Raw genomic sequence first — 26,525 nt, 5'->3', positions numbered from 1 at the left:
CTCTGTAAAGACATAAGGGCATTAACGTTCCCCACCCCGGTGAACCTTTGCTGGAAAGATCAAATGACATCATGTCATCGAAAGTGCCTAGCACAAAAAAATATATGAACTGACAGAGTAGGCATTCAATAAATGATAGTTTTATTTAATTTTATGTCATTTTAAGGGAGGGGCAGATGTAAAGGCTTGTTATTTAAAAAATAAGGAGACAGAAACCATAAATTTGTGGTCTACAATTTTTCCTTCACTTAAGAAAAGTGTTCAGCAAGGCTGTATTTTCCGTTAAAACAGAGCAGAGTCTTTTGCAATACCTCTCCCACCAAAACCTCAACGTTCAGTAGTCAGACACTTCGAAGTTTGGCTGCTCGGTGTATGGCTGCTCTGCTACATACACATTTACAACATAAAATTTCACGGAACAAACACAAAACCCAAGTCAACAGGGAAACGGTGATGATCAGATGTAAATGTTAGGCCCTACAGCCTATCAGAAAAGAAATCATCATCTATGAAGATGTGAAATACAGGGCTCACAATAAGAAATATCGGTAATTCTGCAGTTCTATACAATAAAGAACATTTGTGAAGAAAACATATCTGGAAAAAAATTATATTTTTCTCTACCTAAAATTATCTGAGATTTCACTTTCAGCATATTTCCAATTTGTTGTGCAAGATTGGAAAAAAAAAAAAATAGGGTCACCACTGCTTTGCTCCATGTTTCCCTTTGGTTAAGTAGCCAATCTATTGAAAAAGGAAAAGAAGCCATTTGGGGAGCTCACTAACAAAATACAGAAACTGACAGCTGTAATTGCATGGCAATCCAACGATAAATAACTTGCCACAGACCAGTCCCATAAAGGAATCTAAAATGGGAAACTCTGATAAGAAAAGAAGAATGTTCTTTGCAGGAGGTTACTGGGCTGGTAGCTGAACTACCATCCTGAGCCCAGGGGGCTGAAAGGCTGGGAAGGAGTTCAGGCCACTGTGACGGTCAGAAAGCTCAGGTTACAGCGAAATCTCCAAAGTCATTCCCAGGACAAAATCAAAGCCCTCCTCTGCAGGGGCAGAGCAGTGGCAAGTTCCTAGAACCGATTTTTGCTGCTGATGTCAGCATGAAACAATCTCTGAGAAAGTTCAGATCAGCTAGGCTGAATAAGCAAGAAACAAAAGTAAATTTCACCATGGAGTTTCAACCACAGCTAAATGCATTGTCCTGTTTCACCAAAAAGTCGTGCAAATCCCCAAGTCCACCCTCCACTCTCCCAAAATACTATAGTTGGCCAACTTTCTAGAATTTTCATAGGTTTGAAAACGTTAAAAGCAATGACAACGAAGTCCCCACTATTCTTTTCCTCAAATACATAAATAATCTAACTACATCAAGCACAGAACATTTTCATAAAAACTATCTATATCTATGCATGTATTATCTCTGCCCATGTTAAAAAATTAAGAGTGTTTAGTTGGCATCTTTCCTAATTATCCCAGGCCCACAGTGTCCTGGAACAAAAAGTTAGAGATTTCCAAAAGCTTTTAGTTATGGTACAAACACCCTTTTTAAAGAACAAATCCTTAAAGGTTCTGTGAGGACAGATATAATTTCAACAATGATTTCGTATCTTCAAATTTATGCTTATGAAGAAATGCAAATGTTTACCTCACATTTAGTAACATTTGTTTTGAGAATAAAGCATCCTTTTTTGTTAATTTCAGATTTTTCTTCTTATCTTTTGCTGTCACCACTTATACAGATTTCTTTCTACTGAAATTGAGTTGGGGTAATTTTTTTAAAGACCTCAAACAGGCTTCTCCGAGTATCCTTTCTCAAGGCACCCACAGAGAGAAAAACCAAACAGTCTCAGACAGAGGAAAGCCTTATAGACTAGAGGCAGTTATTCGTTTCCTGAGAAAACCCACTTCCTTCTTCAAACAGTTCCTTCTCTTCACCAACGTGTGTTTTGAAATTAGTATCGAAGTCTTCTTGCAAAATACAGTCCTAAGCCTAGTGCCTGGAATCGGGACAAATGCCAATGGCCATGTCATTTTTAATATCATCACAGTAGTGATAAAAACTAGAAGCTCAAATAAAGTGTCACTTCGATAGTACAGAAGGCTCCCTAAAATGTTACTTGATGTTTTAGCAAAAAAATCCGAATCATGAGAAAACCAATGTGAAAAATTGAAAGCCAAAAAATACCATGACTCCTGGCTACTCCATCATAGAAAACTATGGCATGTTCCATAATAAGGAAATCATTTCCTTTTTTAAAAAATTTATTGATTGGTTTTAGAGAGAGAGGAAAGGACAGAGAGAAACATCATTGTGTTGTTCCACTCATTTATGCATTCATTGGTTGCTTCTGAGGAGAGATCGAACCTGCAACCTTTGCATATCGAGACAACGCTGTAACTAACTGAGCTACCTGGCCAAGGCAGTCATTTCTTTTTTAACCTTTCAAACCTTAAACAATGAGCTGCTAGGTTTCTTCATACTAAGTATAACCTTGGAGATAAAACTGAACATTTCATACTCATTAAAGTTATATATCTTATTAGAAAGTTATCTTTTCAGTGATTATTGTCTTGACTTTAATCAAAGCAGATATTGAAAGTGGAAAGTAGCCGAGACCGGTTTGGCTCAGTGGATAGAGCATCGGCCTGCAGACTGAAGGGTCTCAGGTTTGATTCCGGTCAGGGGCACGTGCCTTGGTTGCGGGCACATCCCCAGTAGGAGGTATGCAGGAGACAGCTGATCGATGTTTCTAACTCTCTATCCCTCTCCCTTCCTCTCTGTAAAAAAATCAATAAAAAATATTTTTTTAAAAAGAAAGAAAGTTGAAAGTAGATTTGGCTCTCATGATTCTCCTGTGCTAACAAATACAAAATATAATTTAAAAAAATAAAGTGAGTCCTTACCTAAATATAAAAAACTTATTTATTTACCGGCACAGAGTTATACCAGAAAAACACACAAAAGGAAAAGGTCTCTTAAAATGTTTATTTTTGTCAGAATAACTGACAATTTTCTATTGTCTTTTGGTTTATTATTATAATAAGCATTTCTACCCTTGAAAAATCCATCCAAAACATCCTTGAGGTAAAGAAATTTAATTTATATAACCATCCTGATTTTTTTAAAGAAATAAATTCTTATAATTCCTTTAACTTGATAAATAGCAATAATCTCTTCTTGTTCTATTCTGTTGAACAAAAACTTATACTTTATACAGCAAAGAATCCAGTAACTTATTGGCAAACCAAAGGTGAGAACTATTCATTTACATGTTCTACTCAAACACAGTGCAATACTGCCACGTTCCATATTCATATGGACATTAAGAAACAAAAACAAAAATACAGTTACCAACACTCTTCTGGCAAAGACAAGGTTTTGGAATGGCAAAAGCAACAGAAGTTTTAGCTCTTAAAGCTTCAGAAAGGAATTAATCTGAGTCATCTTCATCAAGATAATCCTCAGCATTGCTTAATGTTCGAGCAGCATCTAAAAAAATAGAGGGAGAAAGCAAAAAAAAAAGAAATTAAATATTGCTTGGATTTTGTTTTCATGTACAAAGCTCCTGACATTCAACAAATTGTCATCTTCTCTCAGACCCAGGGGTTGTTCTTTCCCCAAGGATCTTCTTCAACTTTTGCTTTTCAGCCTAACTGCTGCCACAGAGGCTGACAAATATACTTGTTTGCATGTTCCTTAGGCATGCGGAAATTGAAGCACGTGGTGCTAAGGTACCACCATTACTCTGTCTCATACAAAATGGTCCACGACCACCGTGGAACACACCAGAAGTCCCTCCCCTGTGAGGGCTGTGCTTCCAACCTCCCCCAAGGACAAGCACACACATGACTTCCGTCAGTCAACAACCTGAGGCCTTACCTGAAGGCAAGGTCACTGGATAGAAAGATAACTAATGAGGGAGAAAAAGGAAAGAGAATGAAAACACAGAAGCTTCAGTTTCATTGTAGAAAAAACACTGATAAAGTAATACTCAGAAGCAAAAGACTGAAATGAAAAATAAGTTTTGAAATAGAAAGAGCTGAACCTCATCAAATTTAAAATCAACCTTGAACAGGGTTCAAAAGGAAGACTGGGACCTTAATGTTCACCTATTCAACTGTCTGTTCAAATTGTTAGGGGCAAGAACAGAATACTGGGGACTAGCTATAGTTATAAGAAATATTAATCATGCTGCTAACCATGACTGGCTTGTTCTGATTAAAGAAAGGACATTCTAACCTGGTTGGGAGTTGTATGCCCAGGACCCCAGAGTCAACCACAGAGCTTGCAGTCAACCTAGGACCTGGGAGTCAACCTTGGAATGCAGTCCATTCTCATTCAAGAATTGCCTATTATCGCCCTGACCGGTTTGGCTCAGGTTTGGCTCAGTGGATAGAGTGTCAGCCTGCGAACTGAAGGGTCCTAGGTTCGATTCCAGTCAAGGGCATGTACCTTGGTTGCAGGCACATCCCCAGTAGGGGGTGTGCAGGAGGCAGCTGATCGATGTTTCTAACTCTCTATTCCTCTCCCTTCCTCTCTGTAAAAAAATCAATAAAATATATTTTTTTAAATAATTGCCTATTATGGAAAGATTAACAATCTTGTTGCCCAAACAATGGAGTCTCACCCCAGCCCCCATTACCTGCTTCCCATGCCTATAATTCTTACTTCCTCATGTAATATTGCCCTAACCAATATAAGTAGCTGGCTTATGGGGGTTGCAGAGCAGATTTTTGTGGATGACCTGCTGCTCTCCCATACTGCCAAAATTATTGGAATAAACGCTCACATAAGATTCAACCCTGCCTCTGGTGAATTGGCTCAAGTAGTGACAGGCAGCCTGGACCCATTGGTTATCCGGCTTCAAAATTTCTATAACAGGTTATACTAGATATAATTTAGAGGGGAGGGGGAGGAATTGAAATGCACATATAAACACATTGTTAGAGCTCAATAAATATATGTTATAGCACCCAGATCATGGTCTCTAAATACTATATCCCTACCACTCATTGGAGATAAGACTAATTTCAAGTCTGGGGCAGAAAATGTAAAAAAAAAAAAAAAAAAAAAAAAATGCACCTGAAACCATTTGTCATGCCACGAAGCAAGGATCCTACCAAAATTAGCATCACTTTAAAATTATTCAGGATCCAACCTGAAGAGGCCTCCACTAGCCAAAGTTATCCATAAAGATATTAATTATAAAGGATTAAAACACATCAAATATTTCAGCACACACCAAAGGGAATTCATTGGTCCCTTTGGAGACTGATAGGGAATCAGCACTTTTATTTTGAAAACTCTTAAATGAAGGGTAAAAATCAAGCCTTTATTCTGTGTGGACGAAAGGGGCCACATGTTAACCTGACAAGCTCAGGGAAGGCCTGAATGGCGGTCTTGCAAACTCAGAGACATACTAGTAAAGTAACCACAAAAGATGGTCTGAAAACTTTAACTAAAAGCAGTTATGGTGGGTAGTTACATCCTAGGCCGGTATCTTCACTGACAAGGTCCACCGTTACCTTAACTGAGCCTATCTGTCTTTTTGCATCTTTAATAACATACCCTTGAAATGTCTGGGTAACTTGTAACTTCCCTTTTTCTGGACCCCTTGTGGCACAACCTAATGTGCCTGGGCTCCAGGACAGAGACCACAAATTCCTTCATTGTTATGGTAATTGTTCTTGCACCCACCTAAGTATGTGTCTATCATTTTACTTTTCATCCAATCCCAGGGGTTTCCCTGCTTTGCTTTCTCCCACCTCTCTAGTCTATCACCAAAGGATTTCATGTAACCCACCTACATCCCTTTCCTTTGATTGCAATGTATAAATGCAGATGTAACCCGCCATTCTCCGGAGCATTATCTCAGTTCATTGAGATTCTGCTTCCTGGCATATGTCGATAGCTTGGCTCAAATAAACTCACAAAAATTCTTTACAGGTTTCAATGGTTTTTTACGTTAACATCTGCTTCTGCTACATGAACTATTTCTCTGGGTAACCAAACAGCTGATGAGAAATTTTTCTTTATAGAATTTCCCGGCTAATAACTGAGGCAAAAAAAAAAAAAAAAGTGACAGAATTAGAATATCACCATTTGCAACAGATTAGTGAAATAATGGATCTAAACAATGATCATCAGTGGATGCTAACATCATAGGAAGAGTGACAACCAGATATTATATGCCTCTGTGGAAGGACATGGTTTTCTTTCTGAAGTATTCCTTCCTTTCCCCCTACGATAGCTAGACCAAAATCTAATCAAACATCTAGATCTAACATCATTTTTTGGGGGGTGGGGGGATGTAACATCATTTGACAAAAATGCAGAAGACAGTAGAACGTGACGCACACCACGGGACTACATACTTACAATGCCTACGTGGGGAAATTCAAATAAACTAACCCAGTCTCTAATAAATATATTACAAGGCTAAAAACAGGGGAAGAGAAAAGGAAACACTAATTTAAAAAAAAAACAAAACAAAACTGAGAGTTACCTATCAATGACCTAATTTGGACCCTGACTTATACAAAGTGTAAGTAAATAAATAGATAAGTAAGCAAAGAATAAGTAAGTAGGCATAAGAAAAATGGCAAATTTTGAAAATTACATTTGATAATATTAAGAGCTTAATAATTTTAGGTATGTTAATGATATTGTAGCTTTTTAAAGAATCTTTACATGTTTTGCCGAAACCGGTTTGGCTCAGTGGATAGAGCGTCGGCCTGCGGACTCAAGGGTCCCAGGTTCCATTCCGGTCAGGAGCATGTACCTTGGTTGCGGGCACATCCCCAGTAGGGGGTGTGCAGGAGGCAGCTGATCGATGTTTCTCTCTCATCGATGTTTCTAACTCTCTATCCCTCTCTCTTCCTCTCTGTAAAAAATCAATAAAATATATATATATAAAAAAAAGAATCTTTACATGTTTAGAACAAGTGGGTACAGAACAGAGGGAAACTGCCATGATTTCACTTCCAGACTATTACAAGTCTCCAGACTGACTATATTCTTCTCCATTCCCCTAAGAGGAGTTCTGGAGACCTGGGAGAAATGTATTTTGTTCTACCCCACACACAGACTTCGAGACTGGCTACTAAGTTGGTAAAAGCAGCTTTAAGTAAAAGACAGAGAGACAAACAGAAAGTTCTTTTCCCTTCTACTTTGCTACTCCAATCCTGCATTTTGCAGTATTTGAGATATTCTTTGTCCTGCAATGGTTATTTCTGCACTTTGTTTTAACCTCGTTTCTCCTGTTAGCAAGAGAAGGATGACCTGCCATGGTGCAAACTCAGACTGAGAGGAACTCAAGAGACAGAAATGAGCCAGGCAAATAAATTCTTTTTCCTCCCTTCCTTTCACTGACCGCTCTGAGGCAGTTTCTCTGGAAACTTCTCATATGGACAAATGCTAAGTCATGAGTTGTATCTCTTCATAGCCTATCTTGGTTCATGCCCAGCATGATAATGTATCTCCTAGCAGCACAACCTCCCCTACCTCACTTCCATTTTTCTTCAGTCTCAGTGCCCTGGACTTACATGTTCCAAATCAAGCATCAGCACTTCAGACAGACAGACATAAATAACTGGTGGAGGGACAAACACATAACATGGATAAACATCACAGAAGTTATGTTAAGGAAAAGACACAAAAAAGTACATACTGCTTTATTCCATTTATATCAAGTTCAAGAACTGGCAAAGCTAATCTGTGGTAAGAGAAGTAAGGATACTAAGGGAGGCCTCTGGAGTATGGGGAATGTTTTCCACCTGGACCTGGGTTGTGGCAAATAAGTGTACGCACTGTACACTTAGAATTTATGTACTTCACTTAATGTAAATTATACCCCAATTTTTTTATTAGAAAAAGGATTAAAGGGCTCAACCCTCAAATATGACTCTTACCCCACCCTTATATCCTAAAGTTATCCTCCATAGTAATTAAAACAAATGAATTATTTTTTTCCTATAAAAAAAAATCCAAGAAGTGGACAATGATATCAGAATATACCTTTTCCAGCTTAGAGTTCATGCTGGCAATTAGTGACACAGCTCAATATTTAAACTCTCATTCCAACTAGGATCAAAATACAAATTTAAAAAATTTTAACTGGATTGCTCCTCAGTTGAAGCAGAAAGAGAAAGAAAAAGGTAACATGAAAATCGAAATATGAAAATTCCATTCTTGGCTCTGTATGCCAGGCCCCAAGATTACCTCCTCAACAAATCCATTATCCAATCAGTACATACTTAGGAAGGCATGCTAAAGACACTTGGAGTGAACAGAGAAAAAGAGTGCCCATCTTCTAGCCCTATTTTACAGACTTCAAAAAGGTGAGAGACAGAGGAGAGCTGGCCACCTGCCTCTCCCCGGTCCAGCTGCTCACGTCAAAGCTTCGGGGTGCAGCTCTCTAGGGGCTGAGCACATTTGGCATCTTCCTTGCCCATCATGATCAAGCTCACACTATGCCTGAGCTTCTGATAACCTTCAGCTCACAAGAAACCTTACTCCTCCGTCAGGACATTCTGAAGACACCCACAGAGCAACAGGAAGTCAATGGCAGAGAAAGGAAATTAGGCCAGAGTCCTACTTCCTAACCCAACCAAGGCAGCAAGGAGTAGGAGGTCCACATCAAGTAACAGTCTCTCTCCCCAGCAACAGTGCAGCTGGGGAGCACCACTCAGCTGGTAAATACTTTCTCTCTCACTTACTAGAGCCTATTTCATCTCTGTAGGAGCAATTACTTTAAAGAAAGCCTTGCTCTGCTAGTGAGCACACATGGCTTAAATAATTAATGAGTCCCCAAACTGCTTAACAGCTGACATTATATATCTGAAGTTAAAAAAAAAAAAAAAAGGATCTGGAACAAACACACGTCTGGAATAAAGGACAAAAAGGAACAATAGATTCCAGAGGAGGGCTGTGATGGGAATCCCATAATGGGTAAGGAGGATAATTCTGGGAAGCTCCCCTGGTGAGCCAGGAAGAGAAGGGGACTGTGATATTTCTGATGGGCTGAAACAGGAAACCAGGGGACTGACTTTATTTTGTTGCTTCTGCTAGGAATGGAATATGTATAGGACAACGTAAGATTGCCTCTTCTCATAAATAAAAGGATACCTGAGGGAGAAATAAGTTTTCCCAGGGTTCAAAACTTAATGAGAAATCAATTCAAATGATAAAAACAGAAATCAGTAGCTCATTACACAAACTCTGAAAGTGATAATACCTTCAAGCTAAAATGAAAACAAATGCACTTTAGCCTCTATAATAAAGATTTTTCCAAAGTTATATTGTAGTTCTCCACCAAGATTAATCAGTCTAAACTTTAGATTCTAAAGCAAGGGTGGGGAACCTTTTTTTCTGCCCAGGGCCATTTAGATATTTAAAAATTCATTCATGGGCCATACAAGATTATCACCTTAAAAATTAGCCTGCTATATTTGGTCAAACATTCAATTAACTCACCCCTAACGCCTTGGCAGGGCCAGACCAATGATACATATTTTTTTAGTGTTTTTTTTTTTTTTTTTATTTTTTCAGAGAGGAAGGGAAAAAGAGAGAGATAGAAACATCAATGATGAGAGAGAATCATCGATCAGCTTGCCCCACACTGGGGATCGAGCCAGCACCCCGGGCATATGCCCCGAATGGGACCATGACCTCCTGGTTCATAGGTCGACACTCAACCACTGAGCCACACCAGCCAGGCCAAACCAATGATTTTGTGGGCCTTAGAAGACCTGCAGGCCAGACATTCCCCACCCCTCCTCTAAAGCTACACTAAGAAGGGTTGGAATGATGAGTAGCAATGCTAAAGATTTGGAAAAACCATTATAGGTTCCTTTAAAAAAAAATGCTAAAGATTTGGAAAAACCATTATAGGTTCCTTTAAAAAAAAATGTATTAATTATATACTTCAAAGTGGTATTAAAATGCCAAACATAAAGTAGAGTAAGACTTGAGATGTGAGAAAAAAGACACGAGAAGTTCCCTCTAACCAAATCATCTTCTACCTTTCTTTTCCTACCTCTCCGGGTTTCTCAGGGGCCGGTAGGCTAATGATGAATGAAGAGGGGAATCAGAAGAGAAGGATAGGAAGAAGAGTTCAAGGCACGTCCTCCAGCATTTCTTTCAGGAATCACATTAGAATGATTCTGGGGGACACATTCAATAGGCTATGTACTGAGAAGTCAAATAACATCCGGCCTCTGAATGTTAATCAGGAATGACTGCAATGCTGTTTAACCTTTCTTTAACATCTTTTCAAAACAACCACACAAGCCTTTCATTTTTTTCAAACCTATTCTCCCACATCAATAGCTATTTTTATCTTTAAGAATGTATACCTAAACCTCATCTTTAAAAATCACCCACAGTACTACAAATAAATGCCAAAATGTTTACAAAGTATAAAATATTTTAATATATTTTTATTGATTTCAGAGAGGAAGGGAGGGAGAGAAGGAGACAGGTAGAAACATCAAATGAGGAGAGAGAATCACTGATCGGCTGCCTTCTGCACACCCCTCACTGGGGATCGAACCCACAACCCGGGCATGTGCCCTGACTAGGAAACAAACCGTGATCTCCTGGTTCATAGGTGGACGCTCAACAACTGAGCCACACCAGCTGGGCTAAAATAGTTTATTGAGGTTCTCATTTAAAACAGAAACAAAATATAATCATGGAGCTATTGAATGCTTAAGTTAAAAAATATTTAGAGATATCCACTCATAAAAAAATATCTGAAAAGAAGAGATGGAGACGATGGTTCTCTGAAAAGGACTGTAATGGAAAGCAAAGTGATTAGAATTTGATTGTAAAAAACAAAGAAATATACAAAAATTTGTATGTTTAATTTGTCTCTTCAAATTTGTTTGCATGAGGGTACTCTTCTGTGTTAGAGGTTCTGATTTAGACCAAGGACAGACAATCTAACTTCAGAATCACCTGAAGAGTTTATCAAGAAATTTTTTTTTCCCCTAATACTAAATTGAAAAATCTTAGTCATGACAGCACCATTGGAAAAGAAGGGTTAAAACCAAATACACACCCAGCTGGCGTGGCTCAGGGGTTGAATGTCAACCTATGAACCAGGAGGTCACGGTTCGATTCCGGGTTAGAGCACATGTCCAGGTTGTGGGCTCAATCCCCAGTGTGGGGCATGTAAGAGGCAACTGATCAATGATTCTCTCGCATAATTGATGTTTCTATCCCTTTCTCCCTCCCTTCCTCTCTGAAATCAATAAAAATATATTTAAAAAACAACAACAACATGGGGTGGGAACCGGGTGGAGGGGAGCTATGGGGGGGGAAAAAAGAGGAACATATGTAATAATCTGAACAATAAAGATTTATTTTTAAAAAAATACCTGTTCCCTGTTTCTTTTTCAGGAGAGTTGCGCAGGCAGCATTAGTAGCCATGTCCAGGGCCAGCTTCTTCTCATTGTTTCTTAAATCTGTTCTAGCACCTTTCCCAACACAAGAAACGTAAATTAGATGTTTTTGAACACTGTAGCAGCAGCAATACTCTTTCCACCAAAACTGATTACTTTTGGCAAAACTAACTGGAGAACTTTTCTGGTTCAGAAGTAAGTTTTTTCAAAGCAGAAAAACATTCTCAAACCAGTAATAGTGTATTTGGCATCTTTAATCAGGGAGCTTGTTGCTGCACCTGTGATAATCATGTACAATCAAAATATAGCCTTTCCCTCCAAGTCCCTGTAGAATTTGATTAAATCCTAAAGCAGTTCGACCCCACTAGTTAATGTGCCTCAGCATGATTGTTTGGAGATTAAATTCAATACACCCTTTGCCTCTTCTGTTCACTGTCTTTGGGAAAGATCATGTGGGTTGAGCTTGAGGGGAATTAATATTTTATGTCTATAACTATATTCTCATGTAAATTAGCAAAATAGTAATATAATAAAACTTAGAGGCAATTTATTCATAATTCCCATCACCCATCTTCTATATACTTTTCTCCTTGTCTTAATTGTGTTAAAAATTATATCAGCATTCATAAATACATTATCATCATTAAAGATTCAAAAATACAGAAGTATGCTGACAAATCCATATGTTCCATTTTTTATCTCCCAACAAATGCATCCTTCCCCATTTTCTACCTTCTTCACAGGTAACCATTCCTCACAAGTGGGCTTCAGTTATCTCCTTCACGTGCATGAATGCATTCACAGACATATATGTACCTCCACACAAACCCAAACTACATGTATTGGTCTGTCATTTCATTTTTTAACTGATGTATAATGGGCATAAAATTATATTAGTTTCAAGTGTACATGATTCAGTATTTATAGATATTGTGAAATGATCACCACAATGTCTAGTTAACATTCTTCACCATTCAATTACAAAAAACTTTTGTTACATGATGAGAAGTTTTAAGATCTACTCTCTTAGCAAGTTTCAAATATGCAATACAGTATTATTAACTATATCACCATGCTGTGTATTACATCCCCATGACTTATTTTATAACTGGAAGTTTATACCTTTGACTCCAAGATTTTTTTTAACTTAATTTATAATGGTATTACTTCCTTAGTAGCACACATACTTATAACTCAACCTATTTAAATGTTTATAAGTATTCCATTTTGTGGATGGGCCAAAATTTATTTAATCTCTCCTCTACTGGGGGGCACTTAGCTGTTGTTCCTAATTTTCAGGATCGCAAACAATTCTGCCATGAACCTCCTTGAACATCTGTGTGTGTGTGGTGTGTGTGTGTGTGTGTGTGTGTGTGTGTGTCTGTATTTCTGAAGGATGGTTTCCTAGAAGTGGTGTTGAAATGTAAGAATATGTACATTTTTAATTCTGCTAGCTCCTATCAGACTGCTTCCCAGGAAGGCTTTAGCAATTTTCACTTTCTGCTACAATGTGTGAGAGTACCATTCTCTTTGCAACCACATCCTCTTCAACAAATCAGAGCCATATATGTAATTTTCAATTTTCCAGTGGCCGCATTTTCCAAAAGTGAAATTCATTTAAATAATATACTTTATTTTACCCAGTATATCTGAAATGTTATTACTCCATCATGTAACCATTATAAAAATGATTATGATACTTTACTTTTTTTTCATTAAGTCTTTAAAATCTGGGGTTCATTTTACACTTACAGCACATCTCAATTCATGCTAGCCTTTATTTCAGGGGCTCAAGTGCGCACGTGGCCACTGGCTCCATAGCAGATAGCACAGCTCTCGGGATAACTTTGGGGGGAGCACAACTAAAGTGGTGTCCAATCTTTTAGACCAAGAGTTTATATCATCAATATACTATACATCAAAAACATCTCCTCTCCTATATGCCAACACTGCTCCAAGGAGCCCTAACAATAGTACATCCATGTAACAGGGCCTTGGGGGCTCAAGCATCTTATATTATAGCCTTCTGGACCAGGGTGTTATGCTGGGTTCGCTGTAAGGGTTAATGAGTATTTGTGGGACAAATGGTTGAATGGACGGTCAGTCCATAATTTCACAGTCCCCTCTGACTTAAGTAAAAACAGAGACTTCAGGGATCTTCTCTCATTCTCTATACATCTAACTCCTGCTCAGTCAGAGCAGGACACTGCAGCCACAGTCTTTCTTAGCTATCAAGACTTTCCTGTGAGAACAGGAGCTCAGAGACTTTACCCATATTCCTCAGAGAGGACCTCCTCTGTCCCTCCCCCCACCCCCACCTCCGCCTCTCTCTTTCTCTCTCTCTCTCTCTCTCTCTCTCTCTCTCTCTCTCTCTCACACACACACACACACACACACACACACACACACACACAATACCTCTTTCTTTTTCTAAGGTCCTTTAACCCTACAGAAATGTATAATAAGTTCTTACTAAAATTAATATATATAATTTGAAAGTTTTAATTTAAAACTAAAAACACAAATCATCAAAATAATTCCATCTTATCATAATAACTCTGTGATACAGACAGAGTAGAGGTTAAAAATCCCAGTTTTAAAATAAGGAGGCTATTATTTTTCCTACTCTTCCTATTCTTCCTACTGGTGTAATTGGATGTAGCCTATTTTTCAGGGTAAGCAATGACCAGGTAAACTCAGCACACTTTACCTTTTGCCAGAAGCAACTCGACAATGTCTGCATAACCCTTCCAGGCAGCAGCATGCAAAGCTGTGTCTCCCAACTTGTTCTATGGTGATAAAAAGAGAAAGCAGCTTAATCCCCTCACCTTTTCCACCCAGCCCTCATAACCCCCATCCCCTCTGACAGCTGTCAGTCTGTTTACTATCTATGAGTCTGTTTCTATTTTGTTTGTTAGTTCCTTTTTTTTTTTCAGTAGATTCCACATGAGTGAAATCATATGATTCCCTGGCTGGTGTGGTTCAGTTGGTTGGAGCGTCATCCTGTGCACCAAAAGGTTGCTGGTTCAATTCCTGGTCAGGGCATATACCTAGGTTGTGGGTTTGATCCCCAGTGGGGGCACATACGGGAGGCAACCGATTGATGTTTCTCTCATCTCTCTCTCTCTCTCTCTCTCTCTCTCTCTCTCTCTTTCTTCCTATCCCTCTCTCTAAAATCAGTAAAACATATCCTCAGGTGAGGATTTAAAAAAAAAAAAGAAATCATATAGTACTTGTCTTTCTCTGGCTTGCTTATTTCACTTAGCATAACGGGGTGGTGAATACACAATACATGTACCGATAATGTATTATAGAACTGTACACTGGAAACCTATGTAATTTTATTAACCAATGTCATCCCAATAAATTCAATTTTAAAAATTAACAAGGAAAAAAAAAAGAAAGTAACATTTTAAAAACAGAGTGTAGACCGAAAACAGGAATTTAGGCTTACTCTAAGTCAGTGATTTTCAACCTCTTTCAACTCATGGCACACATAAACTAATTACTACAATTCTGCGGCACACCCAAAAATATATTTTTTGCCAGGCCGACAAGAAAAAAAAGGTATACCTTTGGTTTACAAAATAATAATAATAATAATAATAATAATAATTAATTTAATTACCTATCCTTTTTACTCCAAAGTGACTTTTAATTAATTTATTTATTTTTAAAACATCTATTCGTTATTCCACTTATTCATGCATCCATTGGTTAATTCTTGTATGTGCCCTGACCAGGATTGAACCTGCAATCTTGGTCTATCAGGATGACACTCTAACCAATTGAGCTACCTGGCCAGGGTAAAAGTGACTTTTTAAATATTTTTAAATATTTTTATTGATTTCAGAGAGAATTGAACCTGCAATCTTGGTCTATCAGGATGACACTCTAACCAATTGAGCTACCAGGGTAAAAGTGACTTTTTAAATTTTTAAAAATATTTTTATTGATTTCAGAGAGGAAGGGAAAGGGAGAGAGAGATAGAAACATCAATGATGAGAGAGAATCATTGATTAGCGGCCTCCTGCATGCCCCCTACTGGGGATCGAGCCTGCAACCCAGGCATGTGCCCTTGACTTGACTGGAATCGAACTCAGGACCCTTCAGTCCTCAGGCCAATGCTCTATCCACTAAGCCAAACCAGCTAGGGCTAAAAATGACTTTTCAAAAAACCAGGTGCCTATACATGTATATAAGGATTTCTGGTACTAACAATTAACTAAACAAACACAACCTTTTTATACAACATGACCAGTATATGTATGCCCTATATATTTATGGTTCAAGACAGGGCATTTACACAGGACAGCTACTGTTGTGCTGTCTGTGGTCATTTTTTTTTTATTTGACAATCTAAGGGAAAAGAGGTCAGTGCCCCTGACTAAATAGTCATGTATTGCACATTTTAAAAATTCTTGCAGCAAAGTGGTTGAAAATTACTGCTCTAAGTAAACCTCAAATGAGAAGAAAGTTATGAAATCACATAAGATTCCAAAGAGGGTAAGGAGACTCAAGAGATGGGACATGAGTCACGTAGGTAGGTGGAATGGGATGGAGGAACAGAAACTGCAGTGACAGAACCCAAGTGGAAGCGCAGAGGCCTGCAGAGCACGACACCAGAAGGAAGCCAGCAGCCTTCCCTCCACAGAGACCTGGCACGAACTGGGAACTGGAGACGCCTGGAGTCACTAGAGCAGGAATGAGGCATGGGGGTGAAAACAAGGGTGTGGGGGAACGTGTGTGTGAGAAGTAACCCCAGGACCCCAGGTCACCTGCCTCTCTCCCTGCTGCCAGAGGACCCAGTACAGATGCTAGAATTACCCTGTCAAGAAATTAACCAGAGAGTTTCCAAGCTCATGGACACTCGGTACAAAAGAAGGTGGCAATAAGGCCAGGGAAATACAACCAGGGGCTAGCTGAAAAACCTAAAACCTGAGCAGTAAGACCGCTCTCCCAACTGCCTTTATGACTTCCTTGCCCCAAGGTATACCATCTACCATGTACCCAGACAGGAGGCCGGAGGTTACTTTTCTGTTGCAGCTGATCAGTCCCACAGGCGGAGGAGGGAGGGACGACTCATGCTGGCACAAAGGGACAACCCAGCAAAACCTGTGGAGAAGCCCACCAGACAGCAAGCCCCACAAGCACACAGAGCTTCTCATTACTAGTACACGGAAACCTGAAGGGACAAAGACGCTGGGCATTTGAGGAAAGTCTGTATTTGAAAAAGAACCAAAACAAAAAAAATCAAATGAATCTCTGAGGAAAAAGATACAGTACTGTGAAGGGCAGAAAATGTTTCCAAAAGCTATAATTAACATCAGAGATATATTAAATAATGAAACAAGAAATAAAGAACGCTATTTAAAATAACAATCAGAATAAAAGAAAGAGCTTGGGGTAAACAGAATTTTAAGCTTGCCGCCAAGACTCCTGCTCCTGGCACACTGCCACTGTATAATTCCCTCCCTTTGAGTCGTGGTTGAGACCAGTAAATATAATAAAACATCACTCCCATAATTAGGTGTCCCATCAGTTGATGTTGCGTTCATCAAAAGGGAGATTATACTGGGTAGGCCTGACCTAATCAGGTGTGCCCTTTCCCAAAAAACAGGTATAGTGTCAGAGATACAATCTCCCACTGGCCTTGTGGAAGAAAGCAAACAGTCATGCTGTGAACTGTCCATAGAGATGAGTGGTCTCTGAAAGCTGAGTTCCACATTACTACCAGTACACGAAACTCAATTCTCCTGGCAACCTCAAGAGCTTGGAAAAGGATGTGATCTCCATATGAGAATCCCACTCTAGCCAATACCTACATTCCAACCTATGAGAACTGAGCAGAGAACCCATGTATGTCATGTTCAGCATTTTGGTCTACAGAAAATATAAGGTAAATGAGTGTTGTTTTAGACTGCCATATTTGCGGTAATTTGTTACATAGCAATAGAAAAGTTATAAAATAGAAAAGGTAACCAAAATAAAGCATGAAGATGAAAGTGAGAAAAATCTTAGAAAAGCTAAGAAAATTGGAGGTTCAACCTAAGAGGTCTAACATAACTACTAATGGGCATTCAGAAGCAAAGAACAAAGAAAATGGTCAGAAAATGACCATAAGAACTAAAAAAGGAATAATACAAGGTATTTTTCCAGGCTGAAAATACTCACCATCGTTATTGGGAAAAGACCCACACTGAAGCCCATCACTGTGAAATTTTAGAACACCGAAGTTAAAGAGGCCAATTAAGAGAAAAAGTAGATCACACACAAAAGAATGGAAATCAAAATGGCATCAAACCGCCGAAACCGGTTTGGCTCAGTGGATGGAGCGTCAGCCTGCGGACTGAAAGGTCCCAGGTTCGATTCCGGTCAAGGGCATGTACCTCGGTTGCGGGCACATCCCCGGTAGGGGGTGTGCAGGAGGCAGCTGGTCGATGTTTCTCTATCATCGGTGTTTCTAGCTCTCTATCCCTCTCCCTTCCTCTCTGTAAAAAATCAATAAAATATTAAAAAAAAAAAAATGGCATCAAACCTCTCAAAGGCAACCCCAGAGAATAGAATACCATGGAGGCATGCCTGCAAAATTTGGAAAGAAATCATTTACAGCCTATAATCCTGTCAACCAAATAATCAGTAGCAAGCTCCCCTTTCTCAGGATTCTACTTGAAGACCTATGATTTTCAAGACACTATGATATGATTTTTTCATACCCATAAGCTGCACAAAAAGAACAAGGCAGATGTGTTAAATGACTTTCATGTAAAGAATCTTACCTGTTGGTCCAGTTCAATGTTTGGTTGAGTAAATAGCATTTCTACTATATCTGAAATTCAAGAAGAAAAAATAATAGTTTTTTAAGAATTTTTTTAAAGTCTGATAAAACTAGGCATAATATGTTTAAAGAAGAGAATTCTTTAGAAGAATCTTCAAGAAAATCCTTACAACAAATTTTTCTAAATTGAAGTCTTAAGAGTCTAAAAGGTAGAATTACTTCGGAAATTTTTTTTCAAATAATTTGGCTTTTGCATTTTCACATGACATCTATTATAGGAATATTTTTACAATTGCTATGATACCTAATATTTATATCACTAATTTGTGTTTATTAACTAAAATAAAATGGGTATCTTTTGGGATACAACCATACATTTTCCTTCAGCTATGCTCTTTAATTTGTTGGGTTTTTTTTGTTTCTCATTGTTGTTGGGATTATGTTTTGGAGTTGTAGAGAGAGGTCTAAAGAGAGTGGTTGTGACAGAATTTTGGCCAGTTTGAAATACATCTAGAAATTCCATCTGTCATTATTACTAGGGACTATAACAGAGAAAGTTACCAACTGAATCACTAACTCAAGCAAATGCTCTTTCTCCTGAATCTAACAGTTTGCATTAATCTTTAAATGTATATGATCAAATCATGTATCATGGAAAAAGCTAAGCTAGAGGAGTTCATTCGGCCTCTTTCTTCTGTAAGATTAGATATTGGGGTTTGTTTTTAAATGACTGTTGTTTTCCTGTAACTTTGCCAAGTCTGAAGAAAGGAAGCTTCCACTCCTTCAAGTCAAAGAGGTCCATGTAGGAAGGCGGACTGATGACATTCAACCTACTGCGTTACAAAGAAAGCTTCTAGGATCAGGGCTGTTGGCTGATGTTCTAAAGGATTTGACAAGAATAACCAATTCTTTTTTCCATTTCTGTAAACCCGCCCCCCCTAGATGAAGTACATTTTTCAGAAGCACAGACATTTATGGTAACAAAACGGAATACCTTTGTGACCCCCGTGACAAGCCCAGTACAAGGCAGTGCTGCCAGCTTTGTCTAAGCCATTGACCCCAACTCGGTTGTCCAGACACTCTCTCAACCAGCTCAAGTTGCCTGAAAAAAAAATTTTACATTTATAAAAACACAAGAAAAAGGATTTTGGTTTTTGCTTGGCCTTTAAATCAATCTCATCCTACATAAATTTCCACTTGCAATGGATTAATCAGCAAGTCTGAAAATAAGACCTGCTGAGTAATGCATCTATTATGGTATATTTTGACTTCCAGTTTATTAATGGAAAGCATTAACATCAATTTTTAATATTAGGTTAATGGGAAGAGTTGCCTAAATGGGTCTGCTAAAGGTATTTTTACTGTGTAAAAAATAGAAATTTTTCCTTTGTGAATTCCTAAAATTTGGGGGGGGGGGGAGTCAAACCTAAGAACAAGCAGACACTACCTATATTCATATTTATTCATATTTATTTTTATTTATTTATTTATTTATTTTTTAATATATTTTATTGATTTTTTACAGAGAGGAAGAGAGAGGGATAGAGAGTTAGAAACATCGATGAGAGAGAAACATCGATCAGCTGCCTCTTGCACATCCCCTACTGGGGATGTGCCCGCAACCAAGGTACATGCCCTTGACCGGAATCGAACCTGGGACCCTTGAGTCCGCAGGCCGACGCTCTATCCACTAAGCCAAACCGGTTTCGGCTATTTATTCATATTTAAAATGCACTTTCAGTTCTTACAAGAAAAGAAACACTAAATAACCTACTCTGATTTTCTACTCATATATCAAAGTAAAACTACTGATTTAAAATCCCCTGGCTAATGCCCTAAATATCTAATTTACAAAAAAAGTTTTAAATGTCAGTTTCGTAGCTCTACTTATGCACAATCCTAAGCCAATAATTTCCTTTTGCATATTCCGATTTCAAAAAGGACCTAAAATAGAATAAAAGAATCCTTGCAAACACTCCCCATGCAGGGTTTCTCAACAGTAGACTTACTGACATTTGAGGTTGGAGAATTCTTTGTTATCGGTGCTGTCCTGTAGCCTATAGTATATTCAGCAGCATCCCCAGCCTCTACCCAAAAGGTGCCAGTGGTAGTCCCCTAGTCATGACAGTCAAATATCTCCAGATATTGCCAAATATTCTAGGGTGTGGAGGGAGGAATTACCCTCAGTGGAAAACTGCTGATCTACAGGGTAAAGCCTCAGGTACAAGGCCCATCCTGTTGCTCCCTCCCTCTCTGATTCTACCCTTATCACACACACACCATCAACACTCTCCCAAATGCCGTACCCGCAAGAAGCCCCCACCCTCCTGCCCTCCTGTTACTCATTCTGGCCTCTGGGGCCTGTTTAACTCAAACACACTTCCATTGCTGTACATATCACACCATCTTGTTCTGTCACACACATCTCTCTCTTTCTAGACTTTAAGCCAGGGGTCCTCAAACTTTTTAAACAGGGGCCAGTTCACTGTCCCTCAGACGGTTGGAGGGCCGGACTATAGTTTTAAAAAAACTATGAACAAATTCCTATGCACACTGCACATACCTTATTTTGAAGTAAAAAAACAAAACGGCAAAAACACCCGCATGTGGCCCGCGGGCCGTAGTTTGAGGACGCCTGCTAAGCTCTGGGAGTCACAGACCATTCTTTTCCACTTGCCACTGAGCACGGGGGGTATATAAGGCACTCAAAAGTGTGAGTGACTGACATTTTAAAATTGAAATTACACTTATCTCTCTAGGATGACAGAAGGCAGAACAGAGACTGCCTCTGGGGGAGACAGGGATTTAACTAGAAAGGGAACTTTCTGGGATGATAGAAACGTTCTAAATCTTGGACCTTGATCTAGGTATTGGTTACATGGCTGTACGCATTTGTCAAAAGTCACCAAACTGTATAATTAAAATCTCTGTGTGTCACTGTTCTGTATATCTCAATCAAAAAGAATCACACCTACCTCTTTTTGCAGCTTCATGCAATGGATTGTCAATGGATTCTGCCTGCTCAGCCACTAGACGGGAAAGATAAAGTATAAACCCAGTGTTGAGAGTGTCACCCAAATGGTTCACGAAAGCCTTCACAGTCCCCCAGCTCCCACAGGGCCAGGGCCTTCTGCAATCCAGCTTCCCTCACTGAGAGTGTGTGAGGCCAAGTGGGGAGGGCGAGGGGGGGGAATAGCAGAAAATCTAAATGATGTTTCCCGCTTTAAAAGAAGCTGAATTATGTGTTCAACGAAACCAAGCTAAGCAATAACAAAATAACATAGCAATTAACTGGAAGTATAAACAAAACTAACAGGGATCCATGGCCTGCATACCAGTTTATTCAAGTATTTAATAAACAAATTTAGTCACAAAAATACAAAAGAAAGACCCTGATGTTCATTTTTACATTCTGAAAAAAACACCCTCTATGAAGATGGCTGAAAATCATTGTTTCCAGTGTGTGTGTATGGGGGGAGGAGGGAGAGAGGGAAATATTTTGCTTCCTGTATTCAGAAAGCGCAAGGAGTACACCTACCTGCCTCCAAGGAAGGTGTGTTCGCTGCTATCCTAGAATCAGCAGGGGTGACACGGCTATTGTTCAAATGAAACTTCAGACACACACCCTCCCTCCATAAAGGGCTGGAACTGGATATTCCCTTGGCTAACTGGGATCCAAAGCCACATTTTACACTCCCAGTGTCTATGAACATTTTACACCCACGGGAATCAGGTATATTTGGGATTTTAAAGGTTAGAGAAATGGAGAAATGTTTAAAGTCTTTTTACATCCAGAACGGTATCGCCCTCAAACCAGGACAGGTGGGGCCCCTGTGTTGGGCCCCATGCCTCGGCCCTCCACCCTCTCCCTTCCCTCCTCCCACTAGGAGCTTTAAAGTGCCTGCCTTGACATTTTCTAAAGTCCCCTTCCAGTGCTTGGGACTGGCGCCTGATACCAGCCCCATCGGTCTAAGGATGCATCCAGTGCTAAAGTCAAAAGGAACCTTCGAAGTTATTTAAATCGACCCTCTCATCATACAGATAAGGGAACAGTCCCGGAGGTAGCAGTTCAGTGCCTTCAGGAAGGTCCCCGGTTATTAGGAAGTGGAAGGAAAAAGTATTAGAACCCTGGACCCTTGTTTATCAGTCCTGGGCTCTATTGACTTTGCCGATTTCTAGGAAACCCTGCTTTCTCCCCCATCCAGCTACAAGTGTGTTCATGGCAGGGGCCACGTCTCCCTGCTCAAGCTGCCCAAACCGCCCCTGATAGGCATCTGATGAGCATCACTGCCCCAGGAATGAACTAACAAGGCAGGGTTACTTCATCAGAAAAGGAAGGGCTAGTCTAAGAAACCATCCGTGAGATGTAGTTTAACAGCAAAAAAAAACAAAAAAAAAAAACAGTTCTAAGAGTTGAATGAAGTAAAACGTGTGTTTCCTTGGAAACCCTGGGTCCTTTCAAGAATGCTACAATGCATTTTCTTAAGCCAATGAGTCAAGGCTCAAGCACTTCTACTGACCATGACCATTTTATTAACAGGAGGCTCACGGAGAAGAAAATGTCCTAGACCAGTGGTCGGCAAACTCATTAGTCAACGGAGTGGCAAACCGCGGCTCGCGAGCCGCATGTGGCTCGTGAGTCGCAGTTTGCTGACCACTGTCCTAGACTAACAATGACTCCATTGATTTCTCAGCCAGAGCAACAAGCAGAAAGGCCTCAGGGACCAGAGAATTGGAAGTGCACAGAGCATACCAAAGTGCAGCCGCGGCCATGCTTACCATAGTTGCTTGGGATTAGTCCAGTCCGGCCTTTGGAGGTGCCTTTCCACCAACTGGTATCACTCTGGGGAAAGAAGAGTTTTAAGTGGTACCAAATCCAGTGTACATTCAATCACTTTTAACACCATTGGACTCTCATGGAGCGTACCAGCTCTACAAAATGCCCATCGGCCCTGCTCAGAATCATCAAGCTTCCTCACTCCCTCGTTACGGGTGTGCATTCATCTTACCACTAAATTACAAATATTCACATATCTGTCTGCAACAAATTAAAGGCACTTCATCACAGAGCCTCAAAAACCAAACAGATCAAACTGAGATAATACGAATGAAAAGAAAAAAAAATTACATTTAGTTTATACAGACTACCTATAGAATATTTTTGTCCAGACTAATTTTAATTAGCGTCTAGACTTTTTGTTCGTTTATTTTCTAAAGATCTCTTTATTTCACCTTTATTTTTGAGGTAAATTTTTAATACAGAATAATCCAAACCTATACAAAAGTAGAAAGAACACTAAATGAACCTACATGTACCCATTTTCAACCGCATGAATTATTTACTTATGGACAATATTGCTTCGTATACACCCCCACTTATAACTTCCCTCCCCTTCAGATTAACATGAAATAAATTCTAGACATCATATTATTTCAATATCTGCAAATATTTCAATATGTATCTCTGAAAGATAAGGACTTTATCAGACATAATTGTAATATATTATCACAGATTCAAATTTTTCAACAATTCCTTAGTATTATCAAATATCTAAATCAATACTTAAATTTTCTGGTTGTTCTATGACTTGGAATCCAAATAAGAGCCATACGGTAGGATTGATTGATTTGCCTCTTATGTCTCTTTTATTCTATAGGTTCCCCCTCCATTTGTTTTTTTTCACTCCTTCACAGTTTACTTGTTGAAAAAAAAAAATCCATTTGTTTTGTCGTTTCCAACAGCCTGGATTTTGCCTGTTGAATTCCTGTGTTAGCAAAGATGTGTTCTTCTGTTCCCTGTATTGCCTCTAAATTGTTCATTAGTTTTAGAGGTTTAATTATATTTAGATTCAAATTTTTTTGGCAAGACTATTTCATCTTGATCTCTCTCATCGAAAGACACACAATGTCTGGTGATCTCTCCTTTTGGAATGTTAGTAACCGCTGAAGAGCATTATCTGGATCCATTATTTCATAGGGATTGCAAAGAGGATGACATTCTAATTCCATCATTCCCACTTCGTTTAAATAACTAGAATACCTTTTGAAAGAGAAACTCTCCCTCATCAACTCCCAGGCTCTCCAGAGATGAAATTCATGAAAAAAGGCAGAATAAATGCTGATTATTTTCCATAACAGATGTCAGAATAAAAAGTTGGTTCCCTCACATCCTCTCAGGGTGTCTGATAATGTTTATTTTGACATATCATTAGGAATTCATAATTTAATAATGTGTTTCAATCCTTGGGAATTGCTACTCTAATTGATTGCTCAAGTTGTCCTGTCTTTGGCTAGTGGCAGCCTCTCCAACACAGTTCCTGTGTCTTTCCAATGTGACCCTAGGTAGTCTTGGTAGCTTCCTTGCATTCTAAAAACAAGATGTTAGGGGATTATCTTGTACCTTAACTGCCCCAAACCTGGTACCTACATTTCTCAAAAGAGCCTTGATCCTTTTAATGGGAAACAATATAGAATTATTAGTTGGTTATTTTTTTCTAGGCCTTTTCAAAGCACAGAACAGGAGATAATGTCTTGTTTCATTTTAGGTAAAACATGTTATATTCAAATGCAGAGCTACAGGGTTTTTACTTACCCTCATTGATCTTACATCCATATATCCTTTCTTGCAGGCTGAAAATCCCAGTTTTCAACATCACTGACCTAATGACTCATTTGCTACACAATACACATGCAACTCTCTCAGAATAGTGATCCTAACAATTTCCAACAAAATCATGCTTAAAAACAGTTTACACTTTTTTTTTGGCAGTTCTTTTTGTCCTTCATCCATCTTCTACTAGAGATGTCACTCCAACTGCTGAGTTTTTTTTTTTTTTAATTTCTTTATTGATTAAGGTGTCACATATTTGTCCTCATCCCCCTATTCCCATCCCACCCCTCTCCCCACGCATGTCCCAATCCCCTGTTGAACTTAACCGTTGGATAGGCTTATATGCATGCATACAGGTCCTTTGGTTGAACTCTCCCCCTCCCCCCACCCTCCCCCTACCCTCCCCTATCCTCCCTCTGAGGCCCGATAGTCCGATCGATGCCTCCTTGCTTCTGGTTCTGTTCTTGTTCCTCAGTCTATGTTGTTCATCATTTCCCCTAGATGAGCGAGATCATATGTCACTAGATATATACTAATAAGAACTGAATGTGAGACGAGCAATAATAGTTATGCTGACAGGCAAATGAATCAATCTGTAGCGAGCTTCCCCCTGGACCAACAGTTCTTTTGAGACCCAATTTCAATGTCCAGTAGTTCCTTATGTGTACATGTCAGCACTGACCCCTCAGCTCTGGATGGTGGACAAATGGTGGTAATGGAGGTCCGACTCCCTCTGGTTTGGTCTCGGCCGAACCCAGGGGCACGGCGTCACCCGGACTAAGGGGCACGTGGCCTCACCCATACCCAAGGGGCGCGTGGTCTCACCCGGGCCTGGGACCCAGCCTCACCCGGATGGATCCAGGGGCGCACGGCCTCACCCGGACCCAGGATCTGGCTTCACCCGTACCCAGGGACGCTTGGCCTCTCCCAGACCCAGGGGCACGTGGCCTCACCCGGGCCTAGGTGCACGAGGCCTCATCCGGATCCAGGGACACATGGTCTCACCCGGACCCAGGGACGCTTGGCCTCTCCCAGACCCAGGGCCACTTGGGCTCACCCGGGCCTAGGTGTACGAGGCCTCACCTGGATCCAGGGACACATGGTCTCACCCGGACCCAGGGACGCTTGGCCTCTCCCAGACCCAGGGCCACTTGGGCTCACCCGGGCCTAGGTGCACGAGGCCTCATCCGGATCCAGGGACACATGGTCGCACCCGGACCCAGGGACGCTTGGCCTCTCCCAAACCCAGGGCCACTTGGGCTCACCCGGGCCTAGGTGCACGCGGCCTCACCCGGATCCAGGGACACATGGTCTCACCCAGACCCAGGGACGCTTGGCCTCTCCCAGACCCAGGGCCACTTGGGCTCACCCGGGCCTAGGTGCACGAGGCCTCACCCGGATCCAGGGACACATGGTCTCACCCGGACCCAGGGACGCTTGGCCTCTCCCAGACCCAGGGCCACTTGGGCTCACCCGGGCCTAGGTGTACGCGGCCTCACCCGGATCCAGGGACACATGGTCTCACCCGGACCCAGGGATGCTTGGCCTCTCCCAGACCCAGGGCCACTTGGGCTCACCCGGGCCTAGGTGCACGAGGCCTCACCGGATCCAGGGACACATGGTCTCACCCGGACCGAGGGACGCTTGGCCTCTCCCATACCCAGGGCCACTTGGGCTCACCCGGGCCTAGGTGCACGAGGCCTCACCCGGATCCAG

General features: G+C 40.3%; 1 protein-coding gene across 1 annotated transcript in view; it reads right to left on the bottom strand.

The window, feature by feature from the left end:
- Nucleotides 1–2,986: 2,986 nt before the first annotated feature.
- The window catches only part of OSTF1 (osteoclast stimulating factor 1), a 61,090-nt gene continuing 37,551 nt past the window's right edge, over nt 2,987–26,525 (bottom strand). The window contains exons 4-10 of the mRNA XM_008142068.3: nt 22,979–23,042; nt 21,175–21,228; nt 19,194–19,301; nt 18,201–18,250; nt 14,132–14,210; nt 11,398–11,496; nt 2,987–3,505 (exon numbers count right to left, since the gene is read on the bottom strand). Coding sequence (XP_008140290.1) covers nt 3,447–3,505; nt 11,398–11,496; nt 14,132–14,210; nt 18,201–18,250; nt 19,194–19,301; nt 21,175–21,228; nt 22,979–23,042 — 513 coding nt within the window. The 3' untranslated portion in view covers nt 2,987–3,446. The remainder of the gene's footprint in view (nt 3,506–11,397; nt 11,497–14,131; nt 14,211–18,200; nt 18,251–19,193; nt 19,302–21,174; nt 21,229–22,978; nt 23,043–26,525) is intronic.

The sequence above is a fragment of the Eptesicus fuscus genome, chromosome 15 (assembly GCF_027574615.1).
Source record: "Eptesicus fuscus isolate TK198812 chromosome 15, DD_ASM_mEF_20220401, whole genome shotgun sequence".
In the NCBI taxonomy this organism is placed as follows: Eukaryota; Metazoa; Chordata; class Mammalia; order Chiroptera; family Vespertilionidae; genus Eptesicus; species Eptesicus fuscus.
This window is presented reverse-complemented; position numbering and strand designations above follow the sequence as displayed.